This window comes from Acipenser ruthenus, chromosome 4, assembly GCF_902713425.1.
Source record: "Acipenser ruthenus chromosome 4, fAciRut3.2 maternal haplotype, whole genome shotgun sequence".
In the NCBI taxonomy this organism is placed as follows: domain Eukaryota; kingdom Metazoa; phylum Chordata; class Actinopteri; order Acipenseriformes; family Acipenseridae; genus Acipenser; species Acipenser ruthenus.
Genome location: NC_081192.1, coordinates 91,152,328 through 91,178,301, shown reverse-complemented (window position 1 = coordinate 91,178,301; position 25,974 = coordinate 91,152,328). Strand labels below are relative to the sequence as shown.

The 25,974-nt window shown below is 39.7% G+C and overlaps 1 protein-coding gene across 4 annotated transcripts in view; it reads right to left on the bottom strand.

Annotated features, from left to right (window-relative positions):
• Window positions 1-12,432: 12,432 nt before the first annotated feature.
• LOC117400531 (E3 ubiquitin-protein ligase RNF152-like) overlaps window positions 12,433-25,974 on the bottom strand; it is a 39,786-nt gene continuing 26,244 nt past the window's right edge. For all 4 annotated transcript variants that reach the window (XM_059023094.1, XM_059023095.1, XM_059023093.1 and 1 more), the window contains one exon: window positions 12,433-20,295. In XM_059023094.1, coding sequence (XP_058879077.1) covers window positions 19,522-20,130 — 609 coding nt within the window. In that variant the 5' untranslated portion in view covers window positions 20,131-20,295 and the 3' untranslated portion in view covers window positions 12,433-19,521. The remainder of the gene's footprint in view (window positions 20,296-25,974) is intronic.

Here is a 25,974-nt window from a genome sequence, read left to right as displayed (position 1 = left end):
TAGAAAATATGTTGTTCAAAGAGAGATGTTTACTCTCTAAAGTGGAGTAGTGGTTAGGGCTCTGGACTCTTGACCAGAGGGTCGTGGGTTCAATCCCAGGTGGGGGACACTGCTGCTGTACCCTTGAGCAAGGTACTTTACCTAGATTGCTCCAGTAAAAAAAAAACTGTATAAATGGGTAATTGTATGTAAAAATAATGTGATATGTTGTAATAATTGTAAGTCGCCCTGGATAAGGGCGTCGGCTAAGAAATAAATAAATAATAAAAATAAAAATTATTAACCCTGATATGCTGTCAGGGAAATACATAACACATTACAGGTGTCAGTTCCTGAAAAAGTATGTCTCTGTGACCTATATCCACAGTAGTTGGAAAAGACTCACAGTGTGTTTTGAAAGTAGGAGTGGTATCAGAATCTGCAAAAATCCCCATCCTGTTGTGCTAATTTTTAATTGCCTTTTTATAATAAGCCATCATGACTACATTGGCCTAGAACATTTGTACACTATTGCTGTACAAACATTACCATACTAGACTAAAAGCTGTAGTTATGTCCTGTTCAACTGCAGACAGCTGGAGCTGCTTGCAATGGCTTGGCATCTCTGCCCATCAAATTGAATGAAGGCACCCCCTTAATCAAACCATGTCCTTGAGCGTAAATACAAGTGCAAGCCAACCTTATCTTAGGGAGTTTCAACATCCAGCTTGCCAGGATCCAGAGTAACTTATGACAGCGTATAATGCAAAGAAAACAGACAAATGGCCTGTTTGAACACAAAGGGTCAGGATTCTTTCCATAGGGAGTCTCTGTAAAGAATTGCCATCCTAACCGATTGAATTGAATGGGAAGACAAGGGCTAAACATGAACCGGTACCCTCACAGTTAAAAGACAGAGCTTCTTTGTTTGGAACCACTGTACAGTAATGGCTTGGCATCTCAGCCTATTGCAGCTCTCTAGAGCAGGTTCTGTAGTTGAAAGGCAGGTATGTGTCTTATGATGATGTCAATATTATTAACTCATCAGCTGCTAGGAGGAGATCCATTCCATGCTTCAACTGTGATCCAAAACATGGATGTCAGAAAACATGGATGTCAGTTAAGCAGACAAGGAGACAAGGACTGCGAGCTAAAGGACTGGTGGAGGGTGAATTAGGTCCTGAATTAACTGCACAAAATGCAACAGTACTGTGTGTTTACCCAGATACCCAACCACTTATTTTTTATTATTGTTATTTTTTAAATACCTTTGTCTACAAGACATCATTACCATGAGTTTCTCCAGTTACTTATTAAACTGTACTCTTTGCATCTGTGTACATATGTTTCTTTATTATGTATTCCATCTGGTTTGGCAAGAACACAATATTTAAGCAGTGAATACATTAAGGTTAATTGATAGACTCCCAGCTGTAGAGGGAGTGACTGGAAGCAGTATAGATATCCATAGAGAGAAGGTCTGAGAAAGGAAGATAGTAAACCCAGAACTGCAGAAAGGCTGGCTTATGATAAAAGCTTTGAAAAGCTAAAAGACCTTGTGACCGGGTACTGTCGGCAATGAGACTCAGAGACCAGAAAGCTGCAGTTTAAGCGCTCATGCGCATTTATTTACAATTACAAAAACAAAACAAACACACACACACACACAGTCCAGCACCTTCACCATCACAATTCTAAACTAACACCCGTGATCACCCTTTTTATTCAATGTACGACTCCAGCCACATTCCCATGTGTTTTTGCAGGGAGGAATTTAACCCCCTCCCTGCCACCCAATATTTCCCACACACCTGTGCACCGGCAGGGCTTTCACTCTGCCATACTGCCACATTCCTACCCTCATGTGCGCAGCACACATGGCCTCCATCGGCCACCTCCTCCCCTAAAATGCCAACCCCCTTCCCTCATGTCCCTTTTTCCCCAAATGGATTCTTGTGGGTGGGCTAGTGATCGGGGCTGTGGTGGAGGTGGTCTGCTCACCTCCTCCTTCTGCCGGGGTGTCTCCAACCCTGACAGCAGTGCGAGGCATTCTGGCAGCAGCAATGCTGACAATGGCACCGCTGGCCGCAACAATGCTGGCAGCGTACAGGGCACTCCGGCAGCGAAAATGCTGACAAGGGCGCCGCGGGCAGTGGCAATGCTGACAGCAGTGCAGGGTACTCTGGCAGTAGCGGCAGCACTGGGCACTCAGGCAGTGGCAATGGCACTGGGCACTCCTAATTGACCCCTTAGCAATCAAGTGGGCGTACACAAAACTCAGGTACCATAGAGATTATCGACACAGATAGGCTAAACATCTCTTCAGTCTCATAAAGGTCTTCTGCAGCGCAAGTTACTAAACATTAGCATTTATTCAAGCAGCTCATGTAGTCCTTATCTTAAAATGTATTATTTGGGTGATTCTCAACAGTTAGCTGTAAAACCATGTCCACAGTGGATATATTTTGCACTAAAGAGGATTTACCATTTGTTCTTATTTTTCATTTTTTTGTATTGTTTTTGTTCTTGAAATCTCAATACAGTAATTTTCTTAAACATTTATTCATTAAAGAATGAATATCTATCACAGAATTGTGCAGAATTGTTAATAATTTTACAATAATCGATGGATTTTGAAAGTACATCTTATAATTACTGATTTTTTTGAGAAATGCTACATGTCCAAAAGGATTTGTCTCAGTACCGTAATATTTCTTCAAGTTCTCCAGTGATTCCTGGAAGTATTTAAATAAAGTTTTAATTACCCATGATTAAAACTTTATTTAAACCAGGAAGTTATCTTCAAGATGGACTCAAGGGAGTACATTTCTGGCCATGTCTTTTTATTGTAAATTCACAATTTACCTTGGTATCCCCTATGTGTCCCACTTACTGATCTCATTACTGTCATTTATAGAATATACAAAGTTAATAACAAGATTTAAGAAAAGAAGAAAAAATTAATTAGTCTAGTAAGACATAAAAGTGCCTGCCTCTTTTGGAAATCACTATGGTTGCCCAGTTTTATTTGCAGAATCATGGTAGGCCTTCTGATTACCATGTCAGTAATCTTAACAAAAACTCATTACGGTAATGAGATGTAAAATTACAGTAGTGATAAACTATGTTATTTCTAGCTACTTATAACGTCTGCCCTATATCACAGATATAGGGCAGACGTATATTAGGCTATTTCTTTTTATCCATAAAAAATGTTGTTTTATTTAGATTGACAGAGAGAGCGTAAAAAAGAAAGCAGCAGCTGTGTGAGTAAGGGTACAGAAAAGATCCAGAGCAGTGTTGATCTTCTAGATAAGTATAGAAAAAGAGATCCAGTGCTGAGCTTCTAGAGGAGTATAGAAGAAAAAAGAGATCCAGAGTTGCTTGGCTTCTAGTGGAGTATAGAAAAAAGACAGAGATCCAGAGCAGTGCCAAGCTTTTTTTTTTATACAAAACATAAGAAAGAAATAAACCTGTGTATTAATACTCATAATTATCACCAGTCTTATTTTCTTTTTTTTTTAAGTTAGGCTATATCATAAATAATAACCTATTTAAAAAAAGGCTATAAACTATTAGAACTACTTCATAAATGTAATCCAGCAATGACATTTTCTGAAAAAACAGAGCAAAACGATCCAGATAAAAGTCATCTCAATCACAAAATATAGGATTACAAAATTCAGAACACTGTTATCCGATTAAAAGTTTTGAAAAACCGGCCCCTGGAGACAAAATATGGTGCTACAGGCAGGATATAAAGGATATTATTCCAGAGCCTTTACCTAGGTTTATTCATTTTTCTACATTTAACTTTTACTGTTATCACTTGAATCTAATATCATTGAACAATTAAGTGATTATTGTGTACTCAATTAATCAAATATTCAACTCATTAATTACTGTGATACACCATCTCATTCTCCATAACATATATATATATATATATATATATATATATATATATATATATATATATATATATATATATATATATATATTGTGAAATTAAGAGTGTCAAAGGGGTTAGAGACCCAGAACGACTAGGAACTACAATTCCCAACAACGGGGCAAACATACCGTGCATGACGGGTAACAGCGGTAGCTTTAAAAAGCTGCGGGAATCAGCTAGAGGGGAGAGGGAGAACAGGTGCACACACGAGCCATGGGACGGGAGAGTACCTAACCCAGACGAAAGTGGGCAGCGGCATTGGGAGCGAAATTGGGAAATTAACCAGTGGTAACTCAGAGGAATACAATTGTAGCACTCGTTTCTAAAACGGTACAGCGTAGTGGGACATTCCATTGAAGCAACCTTGCGGACTACCATTGTCACCAGTCGGAGACAACCATTGTTTCTACAGCGGGACTGTGCACGGTGGTTTTACCTTGGAAACAACACGGCGGACTACAGGCTTCCCTGCATCGGAGCAACGCCGAGAACACTGACCGCTGTAGAGTGAGTACGCTGTGTTGTACTGTTGATATGCTGGGAGCTATGGAAGTACGGGACTTGTGTGGATGTAAACAGAGTGCTTAAAGACTGTATCAAAAGCCCACGAACTGGGCAACTGATTAACCCAGGAGAACTGTGTTCGGCTGGAAGAGTTGAACGGTGTACAAATTACGCAGGGACACAGAAAGGGTGATTTAAATGAAAACAACTTTATTGTATGTCCGGGGAATAGTGGAACCTGCAACAAAAGAGAGGCGAGAGTTAGAGAACGCTCAGTGCTCACTGTTTTTCACCTGTATTAATTCTATTCTACACAGCAGTGTTATTACTTACCTTTACGAAAGGTTGGCCGGGTGTTGGGGCCGCACTATACTGCAAACAGGCTTCCGGGGCCGTCGGGATTACAAACCTGTGAGTAGGACGGGGACTACCACAACTCCACAGCGCCATCTGGTGGATGTCCGCGACAACCTGGAAAAGAGAAAGAAGCCACAATACCAAGCCACCACCAAAGAAACTGGGATACAGCAAGCCATTTCTTACCTGAGGGTCTCGTTCCACAAAAAGTCCTGGACTGTGTTTATTTGAGTTGTGTTATTATTTGTCTTGATAATTGGAACTTCTGTGTGTTCATTTGTAGAATATAAGAGGAAAAGGAAAATCATTAAAACCGAAATCTCCTTGGACCGGTCTCTGTCACGTTCTTCTGCACCAAAACAGGCACTACGTACACATCTCATATTTACGTGGACTTCACCAGTTCACAATATATATATATATATATATATATATCATTACTGTAACAGGCTAGTGCTGTTAAAAATAGCTGAAAATGTGATAGACTTTATGTGAAATTGCTAAGAAAAATCAATACTACCAATGATTTCCTCTACATCAATAGATAACATCTGAAAGATGTACTGTGATGAGATTAACTCAGATTTGCTCAAAAATACATGAACAGTTACTGATACGTTTAAAAATAACTTGATAAAGATGACTGCATCACATAAAAGCACCAATTTCCATGTTTTTAATGTAAAAATGACTTGTACGGTAATGTGATTTTTCTGGGTTGGTCACAGAAAATGTTTAAAAAATGAAAAATGTGAGTACATTTATTTTTAAATATACTTGTATATTAAACTCGAGCCTCTATTCTAAGCATTGACTATTCATTTTTGTTGCAAATTTTTAAACACAAAATCCATTAACAGACTCATTTGGGTGAGAACCAACCATCTATTTGCACATCTCAAACAATACAAGTGTAAACATCATAAAACAAAAACTTATAACACTGTCATTTAAGTTGCTCTTTAATTGTCAGATAAAAATGTGGGAATTGGTAAATCAATTTTACTTCCACTTTAGTGTTTGTTGAACTAGATAAACACCTTTAAAATAACAGTCTCACCATTCCTATAAACATGACCTTGTTTGTAACGCAGGTGGTAACTGAGGAAGCAGTTTGATTATTGTTTGTGCTTATCCTGCTAAATATAACCCATCAGCAGACCAGTGTTTGATCAGGGGCAAAGTCAAAGTGTCTGTGTCATAGAAAAAGTAGGGACAAGGTGAGGTGTTACAGCAGATGTAATCAGCAAACTAACTAGGCTATGTTTATTTCACTCTAAAACTGTGTTAGGACCTGACATTTAGCTGTAGTCTTCTAATATAATACATTGGAAAGAGTACAATTGTAGTCAGGATGAGGAGGCCTGGATTATAGTTTGGTTACAGTCTATTTACTAGTGTCTTGGCCCTGTAATAAAAAAATGTTTAGACGAATGGATCACCCCATTGTCTTGGGGTCAGGCAAAGACAAGGTACAGCAGTCATTTGTTCATACATTAACATAACAGTACAAAGTACAGCAGTCATTTGTTCATACATTATCATAACAGTACAAGGTACAGCAGTCATTTGTTCATACATTAACATAACAGTACAGATTTCAATAATATATCAAGAGCAACAAAAAGGGGAATTAAATGGCAAGGCAATGGCTTAAATTAGAGTCCTGCGCGGGTCCGATTTTTAAGACCCGCTTCTGACCCGGACCCGCTACTACAGGACTCGACCCGACCTGAACCCGCAACCCGCTGCAACACCATCTTCTTACCCGACCCGCTTTAATAAGACCTGCAACCCGACCCAACCCCGCTAGTGTTTGGCCTTTACCTACTGCCTGCATCAACTGACTCTCTATGATATCTCTACCATTCTCCACGGACTGAGTTTGCAAAAGGTTATACAGCAACGGAACCAGTAATGGTTCATTACATCTCGAATTATTATCCACTTACATGATATAACCCCTGCGCTATCTTTTGTTTCACCTCGTTCACAAACATTTTTAATATCCCCAAGGAGACGTAATAAAAAGATCTTGCGACGTATCAAACAACCGAATCAACACTGCTTAGTCAGCGGAATCCTCCCTAATCGCCTCCTGATTTAGTGCAGGAAATACCGGTACATTTACCTTCTAATACGTTATTTGGGAAAGGGTTACAGATGAGTACGCTGAAAAAACAATGTTTTTGGTGATTCAATTTCAGACCTGATTTTTTTTTTTTTAAGCTGCACCTGAACCGCAAACTGCGAAAAAGTTCACATTCCGACCCAAACCCGACACGCTTTTGCGGGTCCATGCGGTGCTCGGTGCATGCGGCGCTCGGTGTACTCAGTGAACTCGGTGTGCATAGCTCCCACAGTGCTCAGTGCGCTCGATGCACACAGTGCTCTTGGTGCACGGTGTTAATTGGTGCATGCGGTACATAGTGCCTCTGTGCACGCATAGCCTGGTGCACGCGGTGCCCTCGGTGCTTCGGTACCTCGGTGCAGGTGGTATTAGAGGAGTGATGGCAAGCATGTCTTGGTTCCATGTTTCCATGTTAGCCCTCGGGGATGAGACTTCTTGTGACATCTGCATGGCTTTTAAGCCCCGGATACTTCGCAATAGGCTGGCTAGGGCCAGGGGGCAGAGGCTCTGTCCCCTGCGGCCGAGCTGTCAGCGGCCCTGGGGGCCCCGGTCCACCTGCTGCTCTAATTGTCCCAGAGCCCCTCGTAGGATATTCCTTGCGCACAGGCTCGGGTGTCGAGCTCTCGTAGCCGCTCCCCATTTCCACAAGTGAAGCGGGTTAAGCATTTGAGACAGGCGTGGGACATAATGGACCTAGAGCCCTTGACGAGGCAACAAGCACTTGTGGCTCCGGCCGCAGCCCCAGCTCCACCATCACCTTCCCCAGTACTAGCCCCTCTCCACCGCAGGGGTGATCAAGGTGAGCGGAACGCGCCATCACTGATGGCAGAGGAGGATGCGCTATCGATAGCGGCCTACTGGGGTGAGGGCTCCCGAGATGGAGGAAGAAGAGGAGCCTGCACTCTCTGTCGAGGTTGCCTCAGAAGCTAGTGTGCCCCCGCTCTATGTCGGCACTGATGGGACATGCTGCAACCTTTTTGCAGGTCCCCTGGACGACAGCGGCTGAGCCACGCCGGTCCGTGTTCCGGACGCAGGCCATGGCTCAGTGCCCACAGCCCTTCCCAGCATTCCCCGATTTCATGGAGGAGGTGCACTCCTCTTGGCATCGGCCGGCCTCGGCACCAAGCGTGCTGAAGCAAGCCACGCAACTTGCTTCTTTTGAAGGCGTGGAGAAGCTGGACCTGGCAGGGTTTCCCCCAGTTGACTCCACTATTGCAGCCTTAGTTAAGGCTCCGTCGGTGGGGGGATTGCCTAAAGTGTGCCTGAACCCGCAGTGCAGGGTCACGGAGACACACCTAAAGAGGGTGTATGCAGTGGAGGCACAGGTGACCTGCCTTGCAAACACGGTGGGTATACTGACTGCCTACATGGATGGCATACTAAGAGAAGCCCCGCTCCCCGAGCTGGTGACTTCCGAGTTACGCCTCCTTTCAAGCACGCTGCTCCAGATTTCCAGCCTTCAAGGGCTAGCCCTCCTCAGGCACACATGATTACCAGAATGATCCCAGTCCCCACGGCTGACAGTGTCTCGCTGGTGTTCGATAGCCCTGCGCTGGTGGAGGCGGATCTCTCACCTGCATGGAGGCGTGCAGATGAGAGTAGTGGTAAACCATCAGGTGGTGACGACGAACACCTCCAACTTGGGTTGGGGGGCAGTCTGGGAAGGCAGGGGAGTCCGCGGCATCTGGTCGGGCCGTTGGACATCCCTGCACATAAGCATGCTGGAGTTGCAGGCTGTTTACCTTTCTCCCGGTGCTACAAGGGGCACATGTGTTGGTCTGGATGGACAACACTTCAGCAGTGGCATATGTCAACCACCAGGGTGGCCTTCGGTCCCCGGGGTTACATCGCATTGCCTTCCGGCTCCTGACTTGGGCACAAAGAAACCTGCTGTCCCTACGTGCGACGCATCTTCCTGGAGTGGCAAACTGGGCAGCAGACCTCCTTTCGAGGGAGGGTACGCATCTGTCGGAGTGGCGCATCCACCCTCAGGTAGAAGGTCCAGTTAGAGAAGGCGACAGTTCTTCTAGTGGCTATCCGGTGGCCCAGTAGAATCTGGTTTTCGACCCTGTGCCAGTTCTTACAAGGCCAGCCCTGGGAGATCCCGCTTCGCCTGGATCTCCTCAGTCAGGCAAAAGGCACTCTCTGGCATCCGGAACCAGGCAGGTTCCAATTATGGGTCTGGCCCCTGAAGGGGACTGCTGGTCAGCCCTACGGCTATCTGACACGGTCATGGGCACGTTGGAGAACGCTAGGGCAGGCTCCACTAGGTCGTTATACGCCAACAAGAAGATATTTTCAGAACTGGTGTCTGACTAAGGGTTATGACCCAGTCTCTTGCCCTATGCCATTTATCTTGCAGTTTCTGCAAGAACTGCTCGATGCTGGTAGGTCACCTCCTACATTGAAGGTGTATTTAGCAGCCATTTCTGCGTGCCATGCCCCCGTTGATTCTCTGGGTGCACATTTCTTGGCAACCTGTTTTCTCAAGGGTGCTCGGCCATTACTCCCTTCAAGGTGGGTCGTTCTCCCCGAATGGAACCTTGATAATGTACTGGAGGCTCTCAAGAAGGCCCCATTTGAGCACATACACTTCATAGAGTTGAAGTATCTGTCTATGAAGACAGCCTTCCTCTTGGCTATCACCTCCACAAAGCGGGTCAGTGAGCTACAGGCGCTGTCAGTGCACAGCTCCTGTATGCGTATTTGGGATGATGGCAGCAGGGTGTCACTATGTACAAACCCTACTTTCATCCCTAAGGTGATCACAGCCTTTCACGTGAATCAGTCCGTGGAATTGGAGTCTTTCCATCCACCTCCGTTTTCTTCGGAGGAGGACAGGAGATTGAACTTCCTCTGCCCGGTGCGGGCTTGAGGTATTACATGGATAGGACAAGAGCTCTGCGTCATTCTGACCAGCTCTTTGTCTACACGGTATATGGACCCTAGGACCGTCCCTCTCAAAACAGCAACTGTCACACTGGATTGTGGCGGACGTCACCCCAGGAAGGGGCCTATCAGCAGCTCTGATATAAAGAGCTCAGTGAATACCTACCTAAGGCAGGCATATCCCAAGTATGTTGGTGGTCGTCTTCTCTTTAAGTGAACCAGGGTTACGGTAAGTAACCTAACATTTTATGTTTTACTTAAAATATATATCAGGTCAGGTGCCTGTTATTTTTTTAATTTTTTTTATGACAGAAGCAATTTCCCCAGCAGTCACATTACTATGGATTTGCTGAAATACCGGTAATTATTTTTAAATCCCTGTGCTAGTGCTTGCCAATGTGTTTGAATATGAATCGCTTTTTAAATGATTTGCAAACACTGCAATAGAAAAGATTGACTCTGAAAATGAGTACAATTACTTAACACAAAAACATCAATAACTTCTATATATCTGCCACAATAAAATAAAAGATGATAGCTGGTCTGCATTTTAATCTGCTAGTGTGGCAATTTTCTGAATAGACCAATGAGAGACGATGGCTCTGATTTAAAAGAATAGCACCATTAGACCTTAATGTGAGCCCCCTGCTCATTTACCTTACTGGAACCAATCAAGCTATATAACTGAACATGATGCAGGTCAAAAGAAATCTGCAGAGGGTCGACAGTCTGTCATTCTTATTCCCTCACTATCAAAAATGACTCATCTTTTATCATTAACCTTCTTGTGTACAAGCAAATGAAGATATGATATTAAAGTGGTACTACAGAAAATGTAGATGCTGTAAAAGGACATTCAGCTACAAATACATGTGGTTTTCAACACAATAACTGTTTGCTTATACTAAAACAAATTAAAATTGAAAAACAAACAGCTCATCTTCAAAAGGTGCTCAGAAATAGATTTTTAGATGTCTGAATCTCAATCTCCTTTCCTTAATACCAACATTACGCTGACAAGTCGCTTTTGAAGGTCGCTATAACCTTCACTGTTGAACACCAAGAAAATCAGTCTTGAGGTGTTTTGGGGATATAAGCCAGTCTTTTACACACACATATATATATATATATATATATATATATATATATATATATATATATATATATAGAGAGAGAGAGAGAGAGAGAGAGAGAGAGCGAGAGAGAGAGAGAGATAGATAGATAGATAGATAGATAGATAGATAGATTATAGCTTTAATTACGGTATAACAGGAATAACTATTCATTCTGTGTTCTTGTAACACAAGACTTCATGTACACATTATTTATTCATTACCTTCTTCTGTTTCTTTGATGGGTGAGTATAAGGCATTATTAATATATCTGCCCATATCCACCCTTCTGCACCACCAACACTATTTACTAAAACATCTAATTTGATATTAAACTAAGGCTGGGTGAGAGATCCTCGAAATATATGTTAAGTAACATCTTGGAGTTGGAAGACAATTATTATTTATTTTTTTTGGTCTTTGAAATAATACAAAGTTTTGTCATTTATTTAAAGTCCAGTGGTCCTCCATGGAATATCTCACTAGATACAGATGTTTAACATCAACAATTATAAATTGTGAATGGTTATAGGCTATATTAATATTTTTTATGAAGACAGTTTAGAATATCTTTGGGTGATGCTAATGTAACAGAGCAAAGGCTGGGCATGAGAGTCAGCATTCAAACTCCTAGGGCTTTCAACCTCATCTCACTCACCGACGGGACAGAATTGACAATGTAGTTCATCACAAAACACTGTCCGTTACAACATTATTTCCAATTGCAAAATCTCTAAGACAAGCCTTTTCCCCAGTATTATTACAAAAAGAGTATCATGGGATACTGAAGATATCCATCTATACTACACATGTTTTCATGGGAGATAAATGGTACTTAGATGTGCAACACCTCAGACAGCAAGTAGCTGCAATTGCTTGCCGTCTGCCCTCATAACTCATGACCAGCGGGAGAGGGAGTCATGTTTAATAAAAGCTGTGTGGTTTCTTCCATGCGTGTGATTAGTTTTGCAGTCTACTGTAATTTTTTTCAGGTCAGGTTACCCCACAGAAGATTCCCAATTTTTATTTTCACACTGGCATATCGACCAGGTGGGTCAATAGCCTGAACTAATGTTTTCAAATAGTCCCAGGAGCTTAAGTCTTATCCAGTTTTGAGTTCTAATGTTCCACACTACCAAGTAAAGCTGAAGCGGTTTCATTGAGTTATCGGGCTCATAAAGTTCCTTATCAAAATAAAGTAGATGAATCTCTAAGTTAAAAAAAAATAAAAAATCATCAAATTAAAAAAGGTTGTTAAAAAAACAACCTTGTTAACACTGAACCTTTAACAAGTAATCTGTTTTATGTGATCATGCATACTCATAATTCTGTAGATTGAAAGTTTAAAACTTTTTTTTTTTTTACAGCTACAGCTTTTTGCAGCAGTACAGTTTACCCAACATTTGGTGTATTAAAGTGAAAGCAAATCTAATCGGAGAAAATAAAAATGATATTTAAAACATACACATACACATCCACAAAGACAGACACACAGACCAAACTGAAACCATATTTGGAGTTTTATTATAATAAATGTGCTTAACAGTAGTCATAAAATCAGCATTACCACATATACAGATCATGGACAGTGATTTCTCATAAAAAACACAAGATCTATATTTATTAAAATCAGGTCAATGAAAAATAAAATTCACAGAAGTGAAGAAAGAATAAGCAAAACATTTTTTTAAAGACACATTTCTAGAAACAGCGGATTTTTATCCTTTACAAATTCAATATTTGGCAACATTGCGACTACTTAAAACACAGCCTGGTGGCTCATGTGTCTAAAGGGCCATTAAACTTCAAAAGGAATGGCCTATAAAATAAATTTCACTTATTATTACAAATGGAATGACTCAAGGACTGCAGTTCATAGGCAGCATTGAATATTAGCAAAGCCATCTGACTTGAATATCATGAACTAGGGGGAGTAAGAGGGGATACACTTATGTAATCAACACAAGAATACTGTTAGACCACCCTAGACTTCCTGGGATAAAACAACCAACACTCCAAGATGGAGACCAAATCCATGCATGTCCCGTCAGTACCCTTAAGATAAACCCGGCATCCAATGTGAATGAAAAATTGGTGATGAATGGGGAAAAAAGAAATATAGTACTGTGGCTAAAATCACTTTACCCTTAAAGTAATTGCAGCTAACAAAATAGGTCCATAAAATGTCTCTGCCATGCACATCCATTCATTATATAGGTCTCAATTGTGCAGTTTTGAAATAAATCTGTTTACAACCTATGCTTGCACTTCCTCTGTCATTTCACCTGGAGAGTAAAACTGTCCCCACAGCTTCACTGGCTTCTTTTCTGCCAATAACCAATCAGCAGCTGCTACCTCTATTGACTGACCTGCTTTCAACCAGTAACATGACTTGACCCAGAAGACACTTCTGAGGTGAAATGACCCAGGAAGTGCAAGTGCTCTGCGTAAAAGGGTAAAGGGAAAATCTGTATTTTCTGCACATCTCTACTTTTAAGAATTAAGAAAAAATACCACTTAACTGTAAATGGATTTTAACCACATGATTATAACCTACGGCTTGCTCTGAAAGAATAGAACTACAGCACAGGAACATCAGTACCAACCTGATTTTGGCCCTTAAATGAAACTAATTATTTATTTTTCTTCCAGTCCCCAACCATTTTGTTCTGCAATATAAAATTACATTGTACACCTTATTCCAGTCCTCTAGCTGCTGCTGCAGTACTATGAAAAGACGAGAGGTGGTCATTTTCTAAAGAAAATTAGACTGGAGTTGCCTTCTTTTGTTGTTTTCATGTTTTTAGATTCTGGTCCTGCGAGAGGCAGCCTATATATATTATATACATACATATACTGTATTTCTTAGCCAGTGAACAACATATGAAGCAAAGCGGAACAGCAGTAGCGTACAAACTCCAAAATAAAAAGCATTTTCAGGTTCGTCTCGCTTCAAAAAGTACCTTCAACAGAAAGGGCATGCTGCACTGTCAAGGGAGACCTCATTTGATAGCACACCTGGCACTTTTTTCAAAGCGTGTGCAAGGCAGATGTACCCAGTATAACATCAAAATCCGTTACCAGAAGCTAATTTTCCTTAAATTGGTCACTTATTTTATGAAAAATGTAATATTACCTGCACCCCATGGTGAAAGCCTATATATTTCTATTATTTCTGACTTTATATTATTACATCTACGATCACTCGATTACAAAACAAAATACAAGCTGCACTGCAACTAAAAGCATGGTTTACGTAAAACTGACAATGTCCTGTGATTACATAAAAGGGTAGTTGGTACAGTAGTTGCCTGCTTCGCAAAGGTAAGAGACGCTACCGTATAGACAAGGTCAACAACCAATGTAATGCCTGATACTCAGGAAATTATTTTTGCGATAGTGCTTGTCAATGAAGTCTCTACCATGTGGTAGTTAACCCTGATTGGAGTTATGCGTCCCGAGCCAAAGGCTTATCGTCTATCTGGACTGTTTGTTGTTGTTGAAAGAGGCAGAGCTCCAGTTGCGCTGACAGGCTGTGATTGGCTGATTCGGCAGTTGCTTTCGTCAGTCCAAAGTATTGAGTAGCAGGTTTTAATGGACAATAACATTCATTTGTTAAAAGTTTACGGTAGTAAATATGAGTAAGCGGATTGTTTGGGAGCGAATCACTTCCAGGACACGTGCAAAAGAAAAGGCTTTTTTTCACAGTAAACTCATTTTGATATCACATTGTTAAATTATGTTTTTATACCACATAACATACTTTGTCTTTGCACTTTATATGGACAAGTCTGTTTATTTTCAATATATATGGTATCACAATATTTGATGTCGGGGTGAACGAGTTTTAAAAACACAAGCCCTGATTTATTAAAAACAAAATACATCTTATTGCCTTATGGTAAACATTTACCTTAACAGTTGAGAGCCAACAACCCTTAATAACAACTAGGTTGGTTTACTGCATGACTTTTCAGACTTGCATTTGGTTTTTCATGTAAGGTACACACGTTTTAAATGTGGTTTCAAGCTGCAGTGTCCCAAAATCATGAATTACAGTTCCTTGGTGATTGTTTACAAGTGTACATTGTTGCATAAATGTGGCCTCTCTGGAACCTGCTTATTTTAAAAGCAGAGTTTTTTCAAGTATTACTAAGCACTAGGCAACCTTGCAAAAATACTTTTATGGAATTAAGTCATACAAAAATGATATAAGTGCATACAAAAATCTAGGGTGGGTCTGCTGTACTCAGTAGCAGTCTGTCCTCTTGAGTTATATTCCCACCATCTTTGGGGGAGTTAAGAGAAAGAGTTAAACACCATTTTGAGGGGCACTGCACCTTTAGATATGAATATTGTTGCAATATCCTTCACTGTACGGTGTAATTAAATAATGCTGGCCACAGCATCAGTAAAACAAACCACTTTTAGAAACATCAGTGTACACTGATATTTCAAACAGCCCTTACAAAGCAGCTATAAAAAATATTTATGCAATGAAATAAACTTGGATTCCATAAAAAAAATCACCTTGGGTTATACATAGAAACTAACACAAATATGTGAGTAACCTTTTCACATTCTTAAGCATCCCAATCCCAATGCAGTGCACAATCTTTGAGAAAGAAACCCTGTCACCCCAAAAACATTCTTTTCACTTTCTTATCTACTGCAAGTATTGATACATTGTACACAGACATTGTACGCAGTAGCTGCTGAAACAGAGTGGGATTTGACAGCACCTGACAAAGTACCGCTACAGATCAGAGCCCTCAATCATAACAGAAATAAATGATCAACTACCTCACATAAATCATTGTTTGGCACACTACTACACTAAACCTTCCCTCTAAAAAAAGGTAAAGATTTTAAATGCAGTAAATGTTAAATGGTTGACACAACACCACATGTCCTCAGGTTTAGGGGGCACTTGATGTACACAGTGAAAGTATTAAAAGCCATCATGTATACTGTATAACTAGGATATTGCAGTGCTCAAGAATATCAAGGGTCAATAGTCATTTCAAGTCAAATATCAAGGGTCAATTCTCATCTAAATTCTGGTTCCTACAGTATCTTCAAAGATCAGACAAAGTATTCAGACATTTTTATCATGCCCTTAACTTTTTACTTGTGTTATGTTTTCGTCAGTGAAAATAGAAACAGCCAGAGAGCAATTTAAGAGGAAATCAATGCATTAAAGCTTGTTTACAAATATTAAATTTCAATGGGTTGTAAGAATCACTGATCTTTGTTACAAAAACAACCATCAAGAATCAGGTACAGGCAAATAAGTGCCCAGGGCACTGAGAAAGCTCATTGTAAAAGCAGTACTTTAAAAATCAACTTCAGGTGTCAGATTTTTACAAAAAACAAAACAAAAAAAAACATCATAACAAAGTCTGCATCTATCTATTTGTCCTCAGATTTAACCCAGCATACAACCACATTCTGTGCCATTTTTGATTCAGTGATATTATGTATGCCAACGACAGGCGACTCAAACACTTTACAAAATGTTAATCTTTTTATTTAGATATTGATGGTTGAGCCAGGGAGGTATCAACACATTGCAGGTTTGTGTTGTAGAGTGCCCCTATGTGCCTGCTGGCACACACTCCCTGGCACACTGCCCCTCCCCCAGGGGATGACATGCTTTACTGGATTTGCTTCAGGACTTTGGGCCATAATGGGAGAATCCAGACATCTGTCTTTAATTTCCATGCCTTAGGATTTACTGGCATTGTAGAATACAGAACTAGGTTCTTGAAAGCAAATTGGCTACTTCTCAAGCTTCAGTAGAAACTCTCAGGAACAATGCCATTGCTATATGGATGACTAAACCAAAGAGAACCATCTTTCCATCCAAGCATCTACTGTATAGTGACTGAAATGCTCATATCACTTTAAGGCATTGAGCAGTTCATGATTTACTGCCAGTTCACATAAGACCAGTTAAGTCAAATGTCTATAAGGCTGGCAGAGCCTGGATTCATTTGAGTATAATATGAGCTTCCAGAAGTTTATATTTTAGTCAGCACGTACATTACTGCATACCAATTTGACTTCTAAGAATCAGGTATTAGTGCAGTGACAAATATTTGACTCTGCTTTAAAAATATTAACACATATTTGAGTAATGTTTTGATTTGGCAGGAAAACAGTATAATTGGTATAATTAGTACCATTTTACATTGAAAGAAAAAAAAATCTCAGGAGTAAAATAACTCAAAACCCAGAGCCGCATCAAATTGTCTGTTAAATAAAAGGAGAAAAGCACACTTCTGTACGTACAGTATTAAGATCCTTTTCGAAGACCATTAAAGTAGACCACATTGTTGGATTAATACTGACCTGAATCTGGAAAAAAAAACAAAAAAAAAACATGCATCTTGACTACTGGAACAAGATGTTAACCAGCATGGCACTGAAAGGGGAAATGGTGAATCTGGTGGGCAGTTTGATAATGCATTTTACAGTACCAACCAAACAAACAATTGCATTATTTTCTGAAACAAAAGACTACACATACAGTATGAGTTTCACTTGAAATAAAATAATTACATGCATTGAACTGTTTGTAGCTGGTCACTTTCGAATTCATATTCCACTTAAAGCAACACATTTAACTGGGCTGCCATCAACGGTGACTGTATTCCAGAGCTACATAGTTCCAATACCAACCAGCCTTGGCATAATCATCATTCAGATCACCAATAATCATGAATCATTTTCAAACCAGGCAGCTAAGTACTGGTATCACTTCGAATCACTATAAACAAAGAATCAAATCTGTGCAAATGGCTTTGCTACCAGTGGATCAGGTGATTCATTTAAACACTTCCTAGCATTTTATAAATAACGTCAGGATGCTACTTAATTTCTATAAACAACGTCAGGATGCTACTTAATTTCTATAAACCCACACACATGGGGAAAAAAAACCCCACTCATATCATACAACAGCATTTCTTGTAAAATGACAATACTACTACTCTCTAGCCACTGAGATACATAGTTATAGATGAATATAACTTGTTAAGACCCCACCCTTACCGTTTTCAAAACACAAATTACTTCTATCATGCACTGTACCCCAGGGAGCTTTGTCCGAGGACGTTTTTTGATAAATACGTCAGGAGATTTAAATTAATAATACATACAATCTTCTGTTTTGATATACAAGTTATACAAACCCTGTTTGTTGTTTTTTCACACATTTCATTGCTTTTATACCATATAAGGTCAAACTAATTCAAGCAGACAAATGTTTCGGCAAGTGCCTTCAAGTGATTAAAACTGCATGCGTTATTTTTATATATTAATTAGGAAGGGGTTGGCCACACCTTCCTAACTGATATAATGAAAAGACCACATATAAGAAAATCAGTATATTGATTCAATATTTTTTTTAAGATTTACCTTATAATTTGATTGAGAATTTTGAAGATATGCAGGAACTATATTGTACAACTGCTTGTGAAACTTGGCACAATACAAATGACAAAACACATAAACTGGCAGTTGGGGTTGAAACTGTTCTACACCAATCTTACTGTGACTTGTATGTTCTTTATCTTTCCCACAGCTAAATTGCCCATGTTCGCTTACATAAAACCCAGCTAAAGTCAAGTCAACAATAAAAGACAGTTCCTTGTCCTAAATAAAGCCACCCAAATCTGAAACTGCTCAACATAAAGAGGAAATGGGTTCAGCAATGTTGTTTCCTGAATCAAAAGCGGTCGTGCTTTGACTTCCTGAAGATGCCAATAACGACAATGCATTAATGCACAGATGATCTGCATGCAGTCAGGCAGGATAACAGCATCAAAGCAAAGCACTCGCTATTTATTCTATGAACACACGTTTCTCTAGAATCCAATCTGACAGACATAGAGAGAAAACAATGTTATTGCACCAAAAACTGAACATTGGTTATAAGGTTGCATTGTTTTTAAGTAAAGATCTGTGCTTGCACCTAAAATGCTGGTATTGATATACTATTGTGTTCCCTTGTTTATAAATGACATCCTACCAATGTATACTGTAATGCAGTACATGTAACAATGTAAGCTTTAGCAACACCAATAGTAACTTTTTTTTTGTCAAGGAATGGGAAGAAAATTCACATTAATCAGCATTTAGTTATCCCTAAAGCACAATACCTTAATTGAAACTGATTCTAAATATTTAGATACTGCAGCACCAATTACAAGGGAAACTGCATTTAGATATTTTATACTGCATCTCCAACTAAGAACAGGACATCTTTTATTTTTTTATTTCCTACATTTAGAGTGTGATGATGTTTTGCACTACTGTTCATTGTAGGCATTGCAGTTTTGCAATGATGCATGCAATGTTCTCCACCACTGCAAGACCTGAATGGAATGAAAGTTAAATCCTGATGCCTTCTTAAGCACATTCTGTTTTACTTTCTTAGGGTGGGTTCCTGTGCTAATATCTGCAGCCCAGTGCTTGTGAATGCTTAGCATTGGGCTGCGTAAACTACTGTTTACAGTGAAGTCCCAATAGTCACTTCAGCCCCCACCCAGGTTATCGTGTGCACATATCGAGCCTTTCTTTCAAGCTGAACCTCAGCCACAGGAGATAACAGTAAACCGCTTTGAGATGCAGGACATGTTATGCAAGACGATGCCAAGCAGAAACAGAAGAACACAGGCTACCAGTATCACAGTGCAGACCCCGGACCAGGTGGAACTTTTCACACCTCTCTGTCTCTCTGCCTCCTCTTCTTCACTGTCAGGGCCTGGCCCGTCCTGCAAGGGCTGCTGCTGAGGAACTGTCACCACGGTGACTCCCTTTTGCTGGCTGCCTGGCAACAAGTGGCAACCCAAGTCTCCAGGCAATGGAGCTCTTTCCGTGGCTATAGGGAGGGGCAGCACGTAGCAACCGTTGCTAGGCAGCCTGATGAAGACCGGGGTGTGTTCCGAGGCATGTGGGATGGCAATGACAGCGATAATATCTGGGTCATCTGGGAGCTGAGAGATAGAGAATCCTGCTGGCAGCTTGGTGACCCCTCGGCACCATGGGCATCTAATCTGCTTCTGACTGGTCCTCATCTGAGTGAGACACACAGAGCAGCATGTGTGCCGGCAGTCTAGGAGTTTTGGTCTGCGCCGAGGACTGAAATAGTTGAAGCAAATCTGACATTCCAAAATAGAGTCTTGGGAAAGGGTCTCCATTTTGTATTAAAAAAGGACAAATCAACCCGTACAAAATTCAACAGTGCTGTCAGCAGGTATGGTACTGCCTTCTCATGAATATCAGCTTTTCAGATGAAGCTTCCTTTCACAGAGGATGTTTTCAACAGCACATTAGAGAAACATCCATGTTACTTCTTTCCAAATCTGTAAAATAATGGAAATTACAACATTAATCCTATAAAAAAAAAGAAGAAAAAGGTCCTCTGTTATTCATCATCAAAGAGATTAAAATCACAAGCACTTCATGGTTCAAGTATGAATAAATGCTTAATCTTTGATTTGTTTTAAGAGTACAGTCATTCAAATTAAGGTCAGCTTATAAAATGCTGCTTTTAAGGTGGCCTTGTAAGACACGATTTACTGGCTTCTGTTAAAAGCTGGTATAAATGGTAACTTTTACACATTCGTGAATGGCAGAACATTTATTTATTTATTTTTAATTACCAATTTATACACCATTCTTATTTTCATATCTCATTAATTTAAGAGTTCTGACCTTGGCATCTCAGCAAGTCATTTGAACTAATAAAATAAATAAATATAAAGCTGACAGTTGGATCTGAACGCTTAACTAAAGCGGCGGCTCAGGTACTCCATTTAATTAATTGGTGTGTCAGGAATGTGAAACAAAACTATTTATACAGTTCTGTTTGGATTGGTAGAACTAGGTCTTAAATCATGTGATACATATTTTCTTGCATTGAAATAAGACCACATGGCAGGAGGGAGGACAGAGATGGAGTGGTGGTTTGCATCAATGTAAGGGAAGATAGTCAGCTGGGTTATGTTCACATGTTTGTGTTGAATTGGAAAGATTTTGTGGTATTTGTTTGCGGACATCCTCCCACAGTATTTTTAACAGGTTTGACATCCTCTGCTGCCATTTTGTATGAAAACTATAAATGGTTACACAGCACAGAATTCTGTATCATGTCTCCCCAGTTGACAGGCTTTCATTTCACAATCCTTTGAAATGCAGTTCACTGGATGTTATTAAGCACACATAATGGGATTCTAGTAAGAACAAGCACCTAGTCTATTAAAAACAATAAAAAGAGCTACCAACATTAAATAATGTATTTGCTGTGAAAAAAAAATCCACCACAATCTTAAAAGCATTAAGTAATTAATATAAATCACCATCTTACTCTTTGTTGGATTTTGCTGTTGGCAAAGATTGAGCATTAATTCATAGTATCAGCCAGTTCACACAGCCACACACTTTTTATAAGTGACCTAGATTCTTAGCATTAGGACAGCCGAAGGTCAGCCTTTGTTCAACAGTTAAAAAAAAAAAAAAAAATAAAAAACAGCACACAAAACAAGGGCATTTCAGAATCCTTCTGAATACAGAGATTTTCTTTGATTGGACTACAGTATAATGCTTGGTTACATTTTCCCATACTCTCCCTCTCTCTGGGGGGGGTATCAACATTTTCACACAAGAGAGAGAAGACACATATCAGGCATGTCACAATATTTGAATGCACTGTTTATAACGAGGGGTCTACTTAAATCGCGGTAAATTTACGTATTTTTCGGGGTTGGTTAGGGAATAAAATTAGGATTTTGCTGACATTTCACAGATCTGTTTAAACATTAAATGAACCTATGTAGACAATATTTCAGAGCACTATAAAAGCCTAAAAATAGTGGTACTTGCTTCCTTACTAAAACAGAGTGCTGTCATTTGTTAAAGGCAAGCATGCAACATCCCCCAGCAGTTGCTGCCAACATTCTCTGTCTGGTGTAGACTTGCCCATACATTGAGACTGCACGTTCTGCATCCACTGAATTGGTTGGAAGTGTAAGGCAAAGCTTTGCCAAGTTGTACAGATGTGGAAATCGATTAGAAACAGTCCCAAAACTCGGTTACCCGGGGGCATCTAGCATACTTTAATAAAGGCAATATATGCAGCACGTTCGCTGTCATGTTATTTGTCCCATCCAATAATTTATTTTATTAGTACAGAGTCAAAACAAAGAAAACGTGCCTATTCGGGTCTAAAATTCTACCTGCGTTTCAAAAGTAAGCAGCAGGTTGTTTGAAGCAGGGTGGCTGTGCTGGATCGTACATGTGGTACTGATTTAACTTGGCTACAACCGACAGGAATACTTGCGCTGACTTTCCAGTTTTTTTTTCTTCTGAAAGCTGTTTATTTTACATTCTGTTCAGCAGCCTCTGTAGTAGCCTTTCGTTTAATGTGTGATTCTGAAGCTAAATAGTGATCGATCGTATTTTCTCCAAAGATACATTACAAGATTTGCAAAACAATTACCACCATCTGCATGTACAGTTTCTTTGGGGAATATCTTGACACGATCATAAGCCGTAATATACTTTGCTTTTTTTGCTTTATCGTGCATTTCTGGAATTTTACCTCCAATGCTGAAAATTAGATTTTAGCAACCGAAATCAAAACAATGCAGCACTGACTTTGTCCCACCCCCTACTGTACAGTGCAGGTCACAGAAAAGCCATTACAGACACACCGATAGGCTGATTAAAACACTGCTGTCATTTGAACAAAAAACAAGAACATTAACTGCTTTGGAGTATTTCTTTGAAAAACAAGGACGTGTTTTTTTTTTTTTTTTTGCCTAAGTGCAATGCACACAGGACAGCGAAGGAATAAAAAAAGCCTATCTACAGAAGGAAGATACGTAGTTTGCATCGCTTGCGTTGCGCAGTAGTTCATTTAAACAAGTTTTTTATTTTTCTCTCTCCGTACTTGTCCTGTATGCATTGACCCCTAAAAGAGGTGAATTTCGCAGTGACCCCTCAATTTCCTGATTTCCACGAAATCGCAATTTAGGTAAACCCCTATTTATAACTACAACAAGCAGTAGTGGTGAAAATGGCATCCCTTTCCCATCCTCCTTGGCTGCCCCACAGTCTTTTTTTTTTCTAATAATGGAATTCCACATTGTGTGAAAATTCAGTGAACATCTTTAGGAATCATTTCAATAGAATTACCATGCATATACTGTATAGCTATTTCTGTATAGATATTTTCGGAAGCCAGTATTAACAGTAAATAATTATGCTAAACCTTAAAGGCATTAGAAACCTCAGAATATTCATCCACCAATCACTGTATAGCAACTGAATGATTGTAGCCAATCATTATGACACAAGTTCTACTTAGCACCAGAGAGTGCAGTTAAAGCATCCAACATGCCTGTAACAGGGTTGTTGGCTGTCATACCATATTTCCTCAGTTATTTGATTCCAGATCTCTCTCTTGGGGCTTATGCAGACCACAATCTTTGTTTCTGATGCAGAAATTACCACTGATCAAAGCTCCGAAGTTTACTGCATGAAATGCTTGGTAACACAGAAACTGGATGAAAGTAGGATTTGAAATCATCAGTATTGCTGTAGTTTTTAGAGTAAATTGACTGAAGATTGCATTCCCTATAATTTAATGACTGGGTATGTGAAAATATTTGTGTAGGCCAAAAAAGCAGGCCTTTACATTAAAACATGTGGTCTATTTTCCTTTAAGAGTCATGGTGACTAACTGTAATCCTACAGAAAGGTGACTAAGTGACTAGGTGACTAATCCTACAGAAATTCCAGCCTGTGGTTGAGACCATAGATGGAATTAGAGAGAACTCCCTGTGAAGATAACACATTATAGCAATTTCTAGCTTCAAAACCTCATCTCTATCAGCAGTATTCAATGGCACTGATAACGTCCCTGCATAGGCACAAAGAAGCTGGTTCGACCCAGAATATTTTCAGCAGGCTGCAGACAGGAGTGTAAACAAACCTCTTTTAACCATCCAACACCCCTGGCTTAAAATGTATACTTCAGCATGACCAACAACTTACCATTATCAGTAGGTATCTGTGCCCAGAAAGCACTTCCACTCCTAAAACCTTGCTCTGGCAATTTACAATGCAATCAAAAACTGTAATGTTTGGCAATTTTAGCAAGGACCTACAGTAATTCCTAAAATAGCCCAGACCCCAATTCATGCTGTTTTGAGTTTCACTCATAACCATTAAACACTGAAATTAAACACTGAATGCTGAATTTAGAAATACTAAAAGAAAAACTTAAAAAGGTCTCATGTTTTTCTTAACTGATTTAAACTAATCTACAGCCCCTAGTGAGACTCTGCTCACTGCCATGTGTAGAGCCCTGCACTTCTCTTTCCCATAATCCTACTGGAGAATTGTGTTGCAGTGTGCTTGTGATGTCACATAATACAATCCGTACCCCAAACAGGGAACGACCACCAGCCGAATTCAAGAGAAGGATATTAAACTAGTCGAAACAAACCGTTTCCATTTCCCTGGTCTTGCAGTTGTAAGATGTGAAAAAAGCAGCTCAGCCCGTAGGATAAAACATTTAAAAAATAATGTGACTTGACATGACTGATTTCACAAGCAGGGGTTTCGGTTAGTTGAAACAATATGTTTTGATCACAGTTCAAGTGTCTATACAGGTTGTAGGAAAAAAAGAAAAAAATTGCTCCAGAGTTTTCAATGGAGCCTTCATGGTTCCTATCAAACTGCAACATCATTTTGCATGCAACATGAGAGCCTAGCAGCCCAATACGCAGGGGATAAGCAGCACAGCTGTGGATAGCTATCACAAGTAAAGGCAATAACGCATTTCAGATATTTTATTTACTTTTTTAGGATTGAACATGTAAAGGATTTAGAATTAATTTTACAAAATTCCATTGAAAGTTCCCCTTTAATAAATTCAGTAGCAAATATTTTGGCTAGAGGTCTTTTTCAATATCTTCAAACTTGAAGACAGTTCAAGTGTTCAGAGTCTGAAGAACTCCACAAACCATGTTCCAGTTGTAGCAATTCCTCATTTCACATTTGAATTAGCAGGGAAACCTTAAGCCAATCCTCTCCAACTACATAGTTGTCTTACAGTATAAAAAAATGTTTAAAAATGTTTTCATCATGATCTTGTTTTTACATGATCTACTCCTTTTGAAGCCCCTGTTCATTTTATAACCATCCAATGCATTTTGACCTAATATCATTTCAGAATTATTTCTTATATTTGTTACCAAATATAATAATTTGCTCTTATACAGAAACTGCATAACATGCAGGGTGTTTTGAGATTAAGATATTCCCAATATTTACAAAATGACATACTTTTGTACCAAACAGTAATAAAAGACATAACAGATTATTGGGACTTGAAATGGGTATCTTCTGATGGCAAGTTACCAAACTCAATGCTTCTTGTATTTTTACCTTCCGTAGCCTGCTTAACAAATACTTCTGACACTTGCCCGTGGTCTGCCTGTGGTCTGCCTGTATAAACAGACTGAAGTGTGATGCACTGCTGCAGTTAGTTATTTTTATTCTTCTAGCTGTGAACACAAAATCTGCACATTAAAAAGTCAGTTCATCTCACTTGGATTAAAAAGTACTGTTGAAAGCAAATTGGCCTGACTAACAAATGGCTCCCTTAACATTTTTAGTGGAGTACTTGGAGATGTCACTTTACACAAAGCAGTGGCCCGTGGAGCTGCAGGCTAAAGTAGCTAGCATGCCCCGATTTTATAAATCACACTTGCAAGCTATCTTGTGAATGGGCATTCAGAGACAGACATCACAGTTGGAATAGGTTTCAATCATTTTCTATGGGGATAACTGACAATGAGCTGTCCACTGTGAGCAGCATTTCAAGGCTTGAAAGGGTTGCTGCGCAGGCTCTAATAAAAAAAAAAAAAAAAAATAGGTCAATGCCCAACACAAATGATCATACATTAGTGAAAAAAAAAAAGATGGGGAAAAAATCAACAATGGACTGATTTACTGTACAGAAGCTCTACTAG